This window comes from Ahaetulla prasina, chromosome 2, assembly GCF_028640845.1.
Source record: "Ahaetulla prasina isolate Xishuangbanna chromosome 2, ASM2864084v1, whole genome shotgun sequence".
NCBI lineage: Eukaryota > Metazoa > Chordata > Lepidosauria > Squamata > Colubridae > Ahaetulla > Ahaetulla prasina.
In genome coordinates, this window is record NC_080540.1 from 133,829,716 (window position 1) to 133,843,075 (window position 13,360).

The window sequence follows — 13,360 nt, forward strand, 5'->3', positions numbered from 1 at the left end:
CTTTCGGGGCGGGGGGGGGGGAGTGAAGGCTCGCTCAGAGCAGTCATCTGCAAGATGCCACCGCCGGTCTCCCCCAACCAAAGCCCCGCGTCATCGGACGGAATCAATGAGCGAAAGGTAAGCCCGGATGTTCCAGCCGCCGAGGTTGTCATGGAGACGCGGCGTCGCTAAGCCTCACAATCTTACAATCCCGCCCCGTTCCTGTTCTCAACCGGCTTTTCAATCAGAGGATGCTCCGCCGTCTTAAGCTCCACCCATTGTTGCCAAGGAAGTGAGGTCACATAATATGGCGGCTCGGTCCTACCTGCGCTAAGCGGGAGGGGGTATCCGGGGCTCGGGGGAAAAAAAAATCGGCGTCCATCCTTCCCACCCGGGCTGCGCTGCCGCCCCCGAACACCTCGGGCGTCGAGAGACGGGACGAAAGGCCGCGATGGTCGCTGGTGCTTCCCTGCTCTGAGTCAGGGTCCTTACAACCAGGGTTGGGTCCAATCGAGACGCCTCGATGGAGTTGAGAGTCGGGAACCGGTACCGGCTTGGCCGAAAGATCGGGAGCGGCTCATTCGGGGACATTTACCTCGGTGAGAAAAGCGCTTGTGCTGTCAAAATCCCAACGGTTTTTCAGGAACTCGGGGTGTCGGGGGGGGAGTTGGTGGGGGGGAGAGGCTGCATCGGGAAGCGGCTCCGGTGGAGGGAAAGAGTGGGGTTTTGCTGGGGCCTTCCGTCCGGGCTGCCCTACTGGATTGACTCTGCCCGGCAAGGCGACAGAGGAACGCCCAAGAGCCGCATCTAGTATGAAAAAACGAGAAGCGAGCTTTTTTTTTTCCTTCCCCGGAGCCCATAACCGGGTCCCGTCCCCGTCCCCTCCCCCCCCGGAAATCCTCTTTACTGGAAAGTAAGGATCACCGATTTCGGTGGCCTTTCCTCGAAGCCCGAACGTGATTCGGATCTTTCCTCTTCGGTCTATGGATTATTCTTTATCTTCATTCGTACTAGGAGAAACGACAACAGAGTTGGAAGTCGCGTCCAGTAACTTCCTTTATGACCTTGGGCAAGTCGCACTCTGCCCTGCTTTCTCCCCCATTTCCCTCTTCCTGATTGCGATCGAAGTGGGGGAGATGGAAACCAAAATGTTACAGTGCTTGGGGGGATTGAAGACTACCGGGCTTCTGACAGCCATGGGGTGAGAACTGGGAGAATGCCCAGCTCGGTTCATGGGTGGACAAAACGTTAGGCTGCTCCTCTGTTAGCTCGGAGGCCTTCAGAATTCCAGAAAGTTTCGGGTATTTTGCAAACTAGCTTCTTTGGGGGAGGGGGAGCCTACAATCAAAGTAAACGCTGGAAGAAATTTAGCTGCTTATTGTCAGCTACCAGTCTCTTTGCTTTTAATAATAAACGTAATTGTGAACCTGAGGCCTGGTACCTTATATCTTGGGTAATGAATTTTTAATAGATCCAGAAAGGATGATGTGGATTTATTTTTTTTTGGTTGCATTTTATATGTTGTAAGCTCTTCTGGGTGTCTCCTTTCAAATTGATACGCTTTATTGCAAAGGTAAGCCAGAAATACTGTTGACTGAAACTGATCGTGGTAAACAGCTCAGAATTCAGTCATACCATGACTACATTCATTGCAATATACCTTTGAATTGAAATCATGGGATTGCTCATACTGGTGCTGTATAAACGTGTCAAAATCTGAGCTGCTTCGCTTAAAATACTTTTTGGATCCATCTTTAAGGTCCTAATATTTTACAACATAGCCCAGTGCTTTATATCTGGCGACATCCACAATGAGATGACAACACATACACGCAATGACATAATCATACGAATGATGAGATTATATCTATCTGAATGTCTGACACAAATAAGTCATAGTATTTGCATGATTATGTCATATATTTGTTTTCTCTCCTTGTGGATACCCATAGTTTGTTAAAATGAATGAATAGCATTAAATAATGGATATTCAGCTTTCTTTTTTTAGCTGTTAGAGATGGAGGACATGAAAATCAATGCCAATTTGAATAATAGGCATATACAGTACGCCTTATTGTACCATTATGTACTGAAGATTAATGGTGAATAATGTGCAAATGCAGCTTTCTGAGATGTTTCCATTTTTTTAATTTGGCAGAGATAACGTCCACGAGAAAGCTTAATGTGGTTTCCTTTCCACATGACATAGAATCTTTAGTTATTTCAGTGTTATAAGGTAGTACTTCTGAAGCTATTTAGAAAACTCTGTACCCAGCACAAGGAAGACCTATAATTCTCTTGCAGCTCCACCTATAATTAAAGTTGTTGTACAAGTTTTAAAACTTCATATATGTATCTTGTTTCTAATACCCTGTCCCATTAAACTATCAGACAACAAGCAGATGTTTACCTCATGTGAGGGACAACTACATTTTTTTTTTTGAGAATGCTATATAAGAAAAGAGGTTTTTTTTAGTTTATGTAGGAAATAGGTGTAGGAAAACTAAAGTAGCTGTTGGTATTTCATTTATAACTTTGTACTTCAGCTTTGCATATGATCAGAATGTTTTTCAATGCTGACATTTGTGAAGCTAAAGAGAATAGTGTAATGTGTTATATTTTAAAATGTTTTTAAAAGATTTAAATATTTAGTTGAAATTGGAAAGGGCGGATTGGCACATCTTAGTATTTGAAGAGACTTTCTCTTAATAGCAAAGTGTTTGATATCAGTGTAGATTGGTGTATGGTAATTGTCAAGACAGGAATAGTTTGCATACTAAAGTACCTGGAGCCAGAACTTTCATATAATTATGTACTTGTTTTAGTTCAGTTTGAATGTGCTATAGAACTGTTGCCTTCCCCACTTCAAAACTTTAGAGCTAGAAAGTATGTCACTTCAGTGAAATTAGGAGAAGTACTCTTTTTGTAAAGTGAATTTCCTTTGTTCTTTGAGTACCACTTTGTATGATATCTCAAAAGTTAATACCCTGTTTCCTCCAAAATAAGGCATCCCCTGATAATAAGCCCAATCGGGCTTTTGGGCGCATGGCAATAAGGCCAAGTGCTTATTTCAGGATTCAAAAAATATAAGACAGGGTCTTATTTTCGAGAAAAGACGGTAGTACATTCTGAGAGCCAACTTGATGTAGTGGTGAAGGCATCAGGCTAGAAACTGGGAGACCATGAGTTCTACTCAGGCACAAAGCCAGTTGGGTGATCTTAGGCCAGTCACTTTTTCTCAGCCCTAGAAAGGGGGCAATGGGAAACTTTCAAAAAACCTTTCAAGAAAAATGCAGGGATTTGTCCAAGCACTTGCCAGAAGTTTTTTTTTTTTTTTAAAAACCTGACTAACTCACACACAAAATAGGACATTCTACATGAATAAAATTCTTTTAAATGATTTAGAAGTTTAAAGTAAATTGTTACGGTATTCCATCAATGTAAGATTTCCCATTTTATTTATATTTTGTTTATCAGATTTATATAGTTGCCCATATCACAAGAAGTGGGCAGTGTACAACAATCAAATTATATCTATCTATCTATCTATCTATCTATCTATCTATCTATCTATCTATCTATCTAAATACTACCATTATAAAAATAGAAAGCAATCATTATTAAATATTAAAATAAACACAGACATGGAGAGAGTGAATATTGGAGCCATCATAAAATGTTACTATATTTCTGGGACCCGAAGCCTAGTGAGATAACCATGTCTTGAGGGATTTCTGTAATATTAAGAGGGCCAAAGCTAACCTGACTTCAGGCGGAAAATATGTTACATATCAGTACAAAATTCCTATCTCCTGTGATCCACGAAAAATAAGTCCCTAGCAGATTATTCACAGCATGCCTTCTCTGCCAAATCTAATGGGACAGGCTGATGTAATTGGGGATAACTTGTCTCATGGTTCAATTTTAGGAAGTTTTTGAACCTTCTTTTAATATTCACATATGTCATTTATTAGATTCATAAAATGTATACAACAGCGTGCTGGAGAATGGGTCTCAAATCTGGGAAAGACTGGTGCTCTGAGAGGCAGCAGAACATTTGAGTTTTCTAGCATTTACTCCACTGGAGGGACAGAGACGATAATGCTAAAAATGCTAGCCAATGCCAACGTTCTGAGCTTTCCAGAATGGTGGTGTTTTCCAGCCTTTTTTGCCAGATTTGAGGTCCATTCCTCCAACGCCTCAAGTGACTTTGGTGTGCTGGAGGTAAAAAGGGAAAGGAGTTCCTGCGGATTTTATTCGCTAGTCATTGCTAAGACTAGTGGGTGGTGCTCATCTCTGTTTCAAGGCCGTTGAAACAGCCAGCGCTGTCCAAAAACATTTCCATCGTCGTGGCCAACATGAGTTCACAGAGGGTTGTTATCGTCTCAACGAAGTGGCTCCTATTTATCAACTCACATTTGCATGCTTTCAAACTACTAAATTGGCAGTGAGGACAGAAGCTCAGTCCATTGTGTCATGCTTGGGTCTCAAACTACACCCTCCAGTGCTGAAAGAAAAGACTTCAAATCTGGCAATAGCACTAACAAATACTCTTCTCATAATCATTCTCCCCAGTGGGATGGGAAGAGGGTCCAGGCTTCCCAAGAAGCAGTCCGCTCTCTGGCATTCCACTTAATGATCCGTATGGACACTTAGTGACTGCAGCTTTGAGAGCTGAGATTGCAGTTATTGAGCAAAGCATACATGTGGTGTCTCACTTAACAGATTTGTGCAATGACTCGGATTCCAGGCCCAGTTGTCATAAGTGGAGGACCGCCTGTATATATTAGTAGGGATCTGATTCACACTCTCCACTCAAGCCTGAGTTTGCATTCCTGACCCCTGATTTAGATGAGACTCATCTAAATTTCATATCAAGTAATAATTTTGACAGTATATTTAGACTTCAGCTTGTTTGTTTTTACTTTTTCTTACTACCAGATTACAAAGAAATAATAATGCTACATGTCTATGCCCTTGATGCCATTTATATATTTGCCAGCTGAGTCCTAACAACTCTGGGCACTTTTAAAAATGTTAAAGAAAAACATTTAAAACTAGAAAGCAGCATAAAACAAAACAAAAAAAGAACAAAAATGGAAATTTTAATTATTTAATTAAGATGGGAACAAAGAAAAAGGCCTTTGTTCACCCTTGCCAAAGGCCTGGACAAAGAGTCCGATCTTCAGGACCCTTCAAAACAATATAAAGTGGGAGCCATTCCAGGGGGGGGGGACTTCATTCCACAGGGTAGACACTACTACCGAGAAGGACACCTGGACTCCTGATAGATAGCATTGTTTAATTGAAGAAGCCTAGAGCACCCTGCAGATTGGATCAGATGGGCAGATACTATCAGAGACATACTTTGAATGAGAACTCAAGACTTTTTTTTTTTTGTTTACATTTATACCCCGCCCTTCTCCGAAGACTCAGGGCGGCTTACAATGTATAAGGCAATAGTCTCATTCTAGTTGTATATTTTTTACAAAGTCAACTTATTGCCCCCCCAACAATCTGGGTCCTCATTTTACCTACCTTATAAAGGGTGGAAGGCTGAGTCAACCTTGGGCCGGGCTCGAACCTACAGTAATTGCAGGCTTTGTGTTCTAATAACAGGCTTCTCTATTGCCTGAGCTATCCCGGCCCCTACTTTGTAATGTGTGATAAAATTGGTTCCTGAAATGAGGGAGGGAGTCAATTCCCATGATCCTGCTTATTGAAACATAACAATACTTTGTTTCTATGGCCATCTATAATAAGCCTCATTGTATATACACATTTTGCTAGCCCTAAAGAATATTATGAACTTCTTGTCAATATTTTTCTGATACTTTAGGTTTACAACAAATTATATTATTGTCTCAGACAAATAAATACTCTGGTCAGGATCTAGTCATGAAACTAATTTTATGTATCCAAGATGGCTTTCAACTTGTCTGTAACAACTTTTTGTACAATGTGGTCAGCTTCTTTTGAAGCTGAAGAAAATTTTAGAATTACAATAGTCTTCAGGTTATGGTGGAAGTTTGGACTGTCCCAGACAAACAGGCTGGTAGGCAAGAACTACAAGTAGGCAGACAGATGTCATGGGGGGAGTGCCTTGGGTAGCTGCTACAGAGGCTGAATGGGTGGCTACAAAATGGATTTCAGATGCCCTGGGGCGGGGAATGCTTTAGAGCATGGATTGGCAGGTGCTGCAGATTGGTGCTATGGAGTAGCAGATGAAAAAATGGCAGGAGTGGGAACAATTTGCAACCTCCTCCTGCCAGCTTTCCCATTGATTTTGATTGTAGGAAGCCTTGAGGGAAGGCTCACCACAAAGGGCAGTCATGTGACTGTAGGATACTGTGGCCATCATAATTGGCAGCTAGTTGCCAACCATTCGAATCGTGCTCATGGGAATGCTGTGACAGCCGCAACTTCACAGATTTTTTAAAGTCCCTTGTTCAGTGATGTCATAACTGAATGGTTATTGAACAAATGGCTGTAATCCAAGGCCTACCTATATTGTAATTTATTGAGATCACTTAGGAATCATGAACAAAATCTACATTATTTTATTTGGCTAGTATGAATTCACAAAATGTGTTGGATTCATACAAAGTTTAGTTAAACTTGAGGCCCACTGATTTCAGTGTGAAAAAGTCATGATGGCTTGGTTACTTAGCTCATAATGAAATTGGAGGCATTTTGAGTGCCTTTGTTCCATACAGTCTTTATCTTTTTGTAATGCATTTTAAAAGTTTTTTCTTCACACATTTCAAGCTTTTAGGTAATAGGATTTTAATCTACCGTTTTGTCTATTCTGGGTGTCACATTAATTTTTGTTATCTATATTTTTTTAATGGAAGAAGATAGCCTCTTTATAATTTCAACTGAGTTAGTTTTAAAAATAACATTAGATACACAACAACAGAAAGTAAAACTTGGTCTGTAGTTCATTTATTTTAGGCAATAGATCAAAATTAAAACCATAAATGTCAAAACATGGATAATATTATTGCAAACATGGAAATTATTACTGCAAACTTGGATATTACACAATAACAGACAGAATGAAATTGAGATATTTAATACACTGCAAAAATATTTTCTTTTCCTTTGACAGAAGTTTAACCACTTTTATTACACCATTAGAATATTCTGATCAACAGAGGTCTAGTATGAAATTAACATGCAGAACGTAGTAACAGCTATTATTGGGGCAGTTATCTTTTGGCTCTTCAGCATTAAATCTACAAAACAGGAAATATGTTCAGCTGAGTTTCTCTATTGGTTATTATAAGAATAAACTTGTAAAACTAAAGGAAGTCTTGCATATCTCCCATAGAGCATCTTGAAAGTTGTTCATTGAATCAGACCAGAGAGAAAACTAATTGGTATTCAGCTAGATTGATATTTCAACTAACTGAAAGGAATTTTCATGGGAAACGTCTATGGAATTGTATAACAAAAGTTGTACAAGCCGTAACAACAATTTAGGTGCAATTTCATTTGAAATTTGATTCACTCTAGGAAATATTACAACAGTTGAAGCTGTCTGCACATATGGCACATTCATTATTATTGTAGATTCATTTGTTTTTTGCTTTTATACTGTACTAGGCAAACTGACCCACTTGGTCATCCTTTGAGAGAAAGGTAGTGCAATATGGTATGACCAGACAAAATAATAAATTTTAGGCTGAACGTATTTCCAATACTGCCCAGATCAGTAGTCATCTAAGAAGAATATATATCCTAAATAGAAAGATTATTGTAGTGGCAAATAAATTTCCACGGTAAGACAGTATTTACTTACCTAAATAAACAGAATGACCACAGGTGGGGGAAAATGCAGTGAGAATGGGAGCGACTTCTGATTTTTTAGCAGCCTCCCTGTTGAGTTTGTTTGTGGGAAGTTGGCAGATCACATAACTTCAGAGACACTGCTGCAGCCACAACTTTGCGAATGAAACCTTTGTGAACATCCTAGAAATTTCAATTCTACAGGAATTATGGGTCCAGGATTTTTTACATATTTTAAGTTAGCAGAGGTTAGATGCTTTCAAAAATTGCTTGTACTGTAATGCACCATTTTGGCTAACTTGGGGATACAGACAGACAACCAAATAAAGACAATGAGTATTTTAGTAGGGTATAGTTGGATTCGCATAGTATTAATTCTGCAAGTCCTACAGGGGATAGGGCATTGGCAGTGGCCTGATGCTGGATTTTATACTAAATAAATAATGGATCAGATGCCTAATAGCAAAGCTTGTCAAAGCATTGATTTATAACGTTGATGTGTTGTTGTTTTTTTAAGGTACTGACATAGCTGCTGGAGAAGAGGTTGCCATCAAATTGGAATGTGTCAAAACCAAACATCCTCAACTCCACATAGAGAGCAAAATTTACAAAATGATGCAAGGTGGAGGTAAGCATGTTTTCCCCCTCAGAAATCATACAGGCACAAATATTTCACCTCTTGGCATCTTTCACATTGGTAAAGGGTGGTGCTTAGATGAATAGTGCTATTATATGAGTGTCTTCATTAACCTTACCACCTGAGTATTTTCTACCTGTGTATTTTCTCCACATTTCATAAATTGTTGTTATTAAGCAATTGTATTGTCTAAGCTTATGTATAAAATCAAAGAAAAAAAACAAGTCATCATGACACTGGCTTGTTTTGCGTTTTGCTAGTAGTCACTGACTTATTTTTTAAAGCTGGGGGTGGGGGGGATCTGCATAACACATTGAAGATAGGAGAAATGGAGAGTCTGAGCCTATTTCTTTCCACACTTGAACTGTTCAGTTAAAGTAAGCATCCATGAGGCTGTATGTTGCCTGCTACAAGTTTTTGCATATTCTGTATTCAGATAAATAACATCTTGAACAACACTATACAAAAAGACAAAATAAAATGCTGCCATAAACATTCCTTTGAATACTTAAATATTTTGGCATAAATAATAACCACCATTCTTTTTTCTTACGTTTCAGTTTGACAGATTAATTTTTTATATGATTTGGCCTGCAAAGAACTATAATAAAGCTTTTGCCCTCTTTTAATTTTTGACTTTCTACTTCAATGTGCTTTGAGGAAAGGATCGTGTTTGTGAATGTACAGTATTAGTAATTTCCAGAAAAGAAAAATAATGTTATAAATTAAAGTAAATGTGAAGGCATCACATTAATTTTCACTGGCTATCAGATCTATATTGTGATTTCTATAAAGTGCTATGAATAATCTATTTTTCCACATTCTAGTGGGCATTCCCACAATCAAATGGTGTGGTGCTGAAGGTGACTACAATGTAATGGTGATGGAATTGTTAGGACCAAGTCTTGAAGATCTCTTTAACTTCTGCTCAAGGAAATTCAGCCTCAAGACTGTTCTTCTACTTGCTGACCAAATGGTATTAGAATCACTGTATTTCTTGGCTATTAGAAATGAGAGCTTCCTAAAAGCTTCACGCTACTTATGTTTATGTGCACTTTCTCTGAATAAGTGTAAATACTACAAATTAGCTTTTCTTTCTATGAATGTCGTCACACAAAAGCTAGCATTTTTGTATAGCAGCGATCAAACATGCTGTGGTTAAGGCTAGTAGTTAGTAATTTATAAATTAAATAATGATTTTCAAACACAAATCCTATCCAGGGAGATCACAATCTTCTTTTTAAAGAACATCAATTTTCTAAAATGTGGTTCTTGGAATGTGAAGATCATTTGAGTAAATAAAATAGTGCACTTCATTTAATGTTTAAACTTAAATGATAACAAAATAGAATTTTAGTATTATTCAGAACAAAGGAATAGCTAAATGTATAGAGTTTCACGTTTACTAATTCTGAAATTATGTTTTTCTACAATTAGATAAGCCGAATAGAATATATTCATTCAAAGAACTTCATCCACCGAGATGTAAAGCCGGATAATTTCCTGATGGGATTAGGCAAGAAAGGCAACCTTGTCTACATCATTGATTTTGGGCTGGCCAAAAAATATCGCGATGCTCGTACTCACCAGCATATTCCTTATCGTGAAAATAAAAACTTAACGGGAACTGCCCGCTATGCCTCCATTAATACCCATCTTGGAATTGGTGAGCTGGCAGTAGATTTTTGTAACTGTTAACTAAATTGTCAAAGAGTAAGAGTCCCAGAAAAATCAATATATAACATCTGATACATGATAGGAGATATTGTATATTATGAGCACATATTTAATATTTAAAGCACAATGCATTGCAAACAGCATGATGTTTTTCTAATGGAGTCAGTTAGATGCATTATTGATTGATTGATTTTTATGGGATTTATCTTGTCCTTGGTCCAAGTGGATTCTAAACAGTGTAAAATTTAAGAGTACAATCTAACAATAGTAATACAAAATGCAAATTTTGAGCTTAGCACTTATGTTTCCATGTTCGTCAATTATGAAAGGCCTTCCAGAATAGCCAAGTTTTTATCTGCTTCCAGAATGCCATGACAGTAGAGGCCATTTTTACTTCAGGGAGCAAATTTGTCTACATGAGGAAAGCTCCTATAGAGAATAGAAACATGAAACAGTAAAGACATTTCTTTGCAGACGAAGCTTACAGAAGTTATCATTTCCTGGATGAGTGGTTGAATACCTTGGTATTTGATTTTGGGCTGAAAAAAATGATAAACTTTGCAGTTTATGATTTGGCTCAATTGTCTGAGTTATCTTTAGCTTCCTGCTTTTACTTCTGTATGCACCAGTTCTCTGATCTTGGCAACATTATTTACAGGCATGCTTAAACTAACTATAAAGTTGTATTTTTCTTGTAGTTAAGTTGTAACTTTAAAATCTTGCCTATATAACTTGTTGCTTTAAATATCTTTGCACTGTTTCTCCAAATGATATAACCTAATGGCTCCACTCTTATACTCCTTGTAGAACAATCTCGCAGAGATGACTTGGAGTCCTTGGGTTATGTACTCATGTATTTTAACCTGGGCTCCCTCCCCTGGCAGGGATTGAAGGCAGCTACAAAGAGACAGAAATATGAACGCATCAGTGAAAAGAAAATGTCCACTCCCATTGAGGTTTTGTGTAAAGGATACCCGTGTAAGTTCCCTCTCTAGAATAAATTTCTTTGTTATGTTTAAAGCTAAGTTTACAGTAATGCTTCTTTTAATGTAATGTCGCATATTCTGCTGTATTTCTATTTTAGGAATAATTCTGGAACTAACTAAATTATCTCTGAGTTTAATGAATATACGTAAACTCCCTTCATTTCCTTTGTCATTTCAGAGAGTAATATCCGTTCATATATTTTCTGTTGCATACAATGTTTGTCCCTTATAACAAACAGCTCACTGTATAGCTAGCCCTTCATTAACAAGTATTTTTCTTACTGATCGCATTTTTGTATTGCTAAATTTGAAAATCAGTAGCACTTAATTCACTTGCATTATTAATTTTTTAAAATTCTCCTTCAAGAATAGATATCCTTAAAATGTTAGCATTTGAAACTGTATAGAGTAGATTCCTCATTTGTACATTTTGCAAAAGAAAGAAATAATACTTTTTCACTCAATTACTGTCAGGCCCAATCCCAAAGATTACACAATGAAATCCAGTCAGGTCGAATCATTCCATTTGCTTACACCTAATGGACAGAATCTTGTCAAGTAAAACTATAAGCCACTACCCTAATAAATACAGTACGTGCAAAGTCTTAAGGCCACCATTAAGTTTGTTGTTGGTATAATGTTTTTATTGGTATAATGACTATATATAATTATATCTCAGTCCTTATTAGAATACAACCAAAAAATACAGGAAATTTGTATGCAGTATTCAAAAACAGAAAAAACAGCTTCCATAGATGAAATCGCTAGTATGTAGTGTGACTTCTCCTTACACTTGGGCAACAGCAGGCACTTGGGTCCTGTAAACCTAAATGGAATGGAATCCTAAGTACTTTTATTGTTAACATGTGTTTGTGTCCTACTATTTCATGCCAAAATGACTGCTGTCCCAAAAGGTCTATTACACCAGGTTTGTATAAACATGCTCAAGCGTTCAGTACATAAACATATTGTATGAGTGCAATTCATTGGAAAATAGCTAATAAGACCCAACTTTCAATCACATCATTCCAGTCAAAATGCCAAAGATCACAGAATTTGACAGACATAAAATCATACTTTTGCCTCAGCCAAAACCATTCTCAAAGGGAAATCAACAAACAAACTGTATATTCAAGATGTTGTAAAGAAATTTGAGGAATCAGCAGAGGTCAAGGACAAAAAAAGGACTGTAAGGCTAAGTAAACTTTCAAATTCAAGTTCCTTGTAGTTTCTTCTTTGAGAGACTGAAAAAAGTCCAGCAAGAACCTGACTCGGCATCTGGCAGCTTCATTGGGATGTCAAGTTGGCCCTTTTCCAATCCAGCAAAACTTGATCAAGAATGGACTTTGTAGTAGCCAAAAAAACACTTTTGTAGAAGGGAAACAGGTGAAAAGGATCAGATATGCTAAAGCTCACAAAAATTCAGAGTGATCTTGGAATCTCAGATCAGTGGAAAAGATATTATGGAATGGTGAATCCAAGTTTGAAATCTTTGGTGAATCAAAGTTTGAAACTGTCGACAATATGTGAGAAGAAGAGTTGGAGAGATTGATGGGATCATGAAATGCTGAAAAGTTCAGACAGGTTCCTTCTGAAAAGCGCCTGATTGGCAACGGGTATATTTTTCAGCATAATAATGATCCCAAATACAATGCTGTTGCAGTGAAATCATATTTAGTGAAAAAAACAGTTGGTAAAATACTGAGAGTCACAGTCTGTCCTCCCCAGAGTCCAGACCTGAATATTATAGTGGCAGTGTGGGATCACCTGGACAGAGAAAGAAATAAAAGACAACCTAAATTTGAAGAACTCTGGGAAAGGCTGAAAGACACTCGTATAATACACCAGAAGTTTACCTCAGAAAACTTGGGGACAGCCTCCTCGAAAGAGTTCAAGATGTGCTTAGACTGACTGACAGGCTACTGACTTTTGCCTGAAGAAGCCATTTTGTTCTGAAAACTGTGTTTGTTTAGATTTTGTGTAGAATACTTCTGTCCAACTCATAACAGACTGAAAAATAATTATGGATGGTCATTAACGCTTTGCTAAACAAACAACAAACAGGTGGTGGCCTATAACTTTTGCACAGTACTGTATATCCCGGGGGATTCTGGGGTGTAAATACCCTGAACCTCTTCCCCACTTACTCATTCAGCCTGGGACTGTGCAGTCTCTTAATTTGGGCTTCTCTCTGGAATGTGCTGCTCCTCCCTGGGAAAGCTCTGGGCTGCCAAGAGTCCCCCTCCATGGCTTCTCCAGGTGCACATTCCATCACAATTACAGGATGAGC

General features: G+C 38.2%; 1 protein-coding gene across 4 annotated transcripts in view; it reads left to right on the forward strand.

Annotated features, from left to right (window-relative positions):
• Positions 1 to 272: 272 nt before the first annotated feature.
• Positions 273 to 13,360, forward strand: part of CSNK1D (casein kinase 1 delta) — a 36,924-nt gene continuing 23,836 nt past the window's right edge. For 3 of the 4 annotated variants that reach the window (XM_058165776.1, XM_058165775.1, XM_058165777.1), the window contains exons 1-5: positions 274 to 578; positions 8,288 to 8,398; positions 9,235 to 9,383; positions 9,845 to 10,073; positions 10,892 to 11,062. In XM_058165776.1, the coding sequence (XP_058021759.1) occupies positions 503 to 578; positions 8,288 to 8,398; positions 9,235 to 9,383; positions 9,845 to 10,073; positions 10,892 to 11,062 (736 nt within the window). In that variant the 5' untranslated portion in view covers positions 274 to 502. Of the gene's footprint in view, positions 579 to 8,287; positions 8,399 to 9,234; positions 9,384 to 9,844; positions 10,074 to 10,891; positions 11,063 to 13,360 lie in introns of all 4 variants that reach the window. The other variant, XR_009153080.1, reaches the window with a different exon arrangement.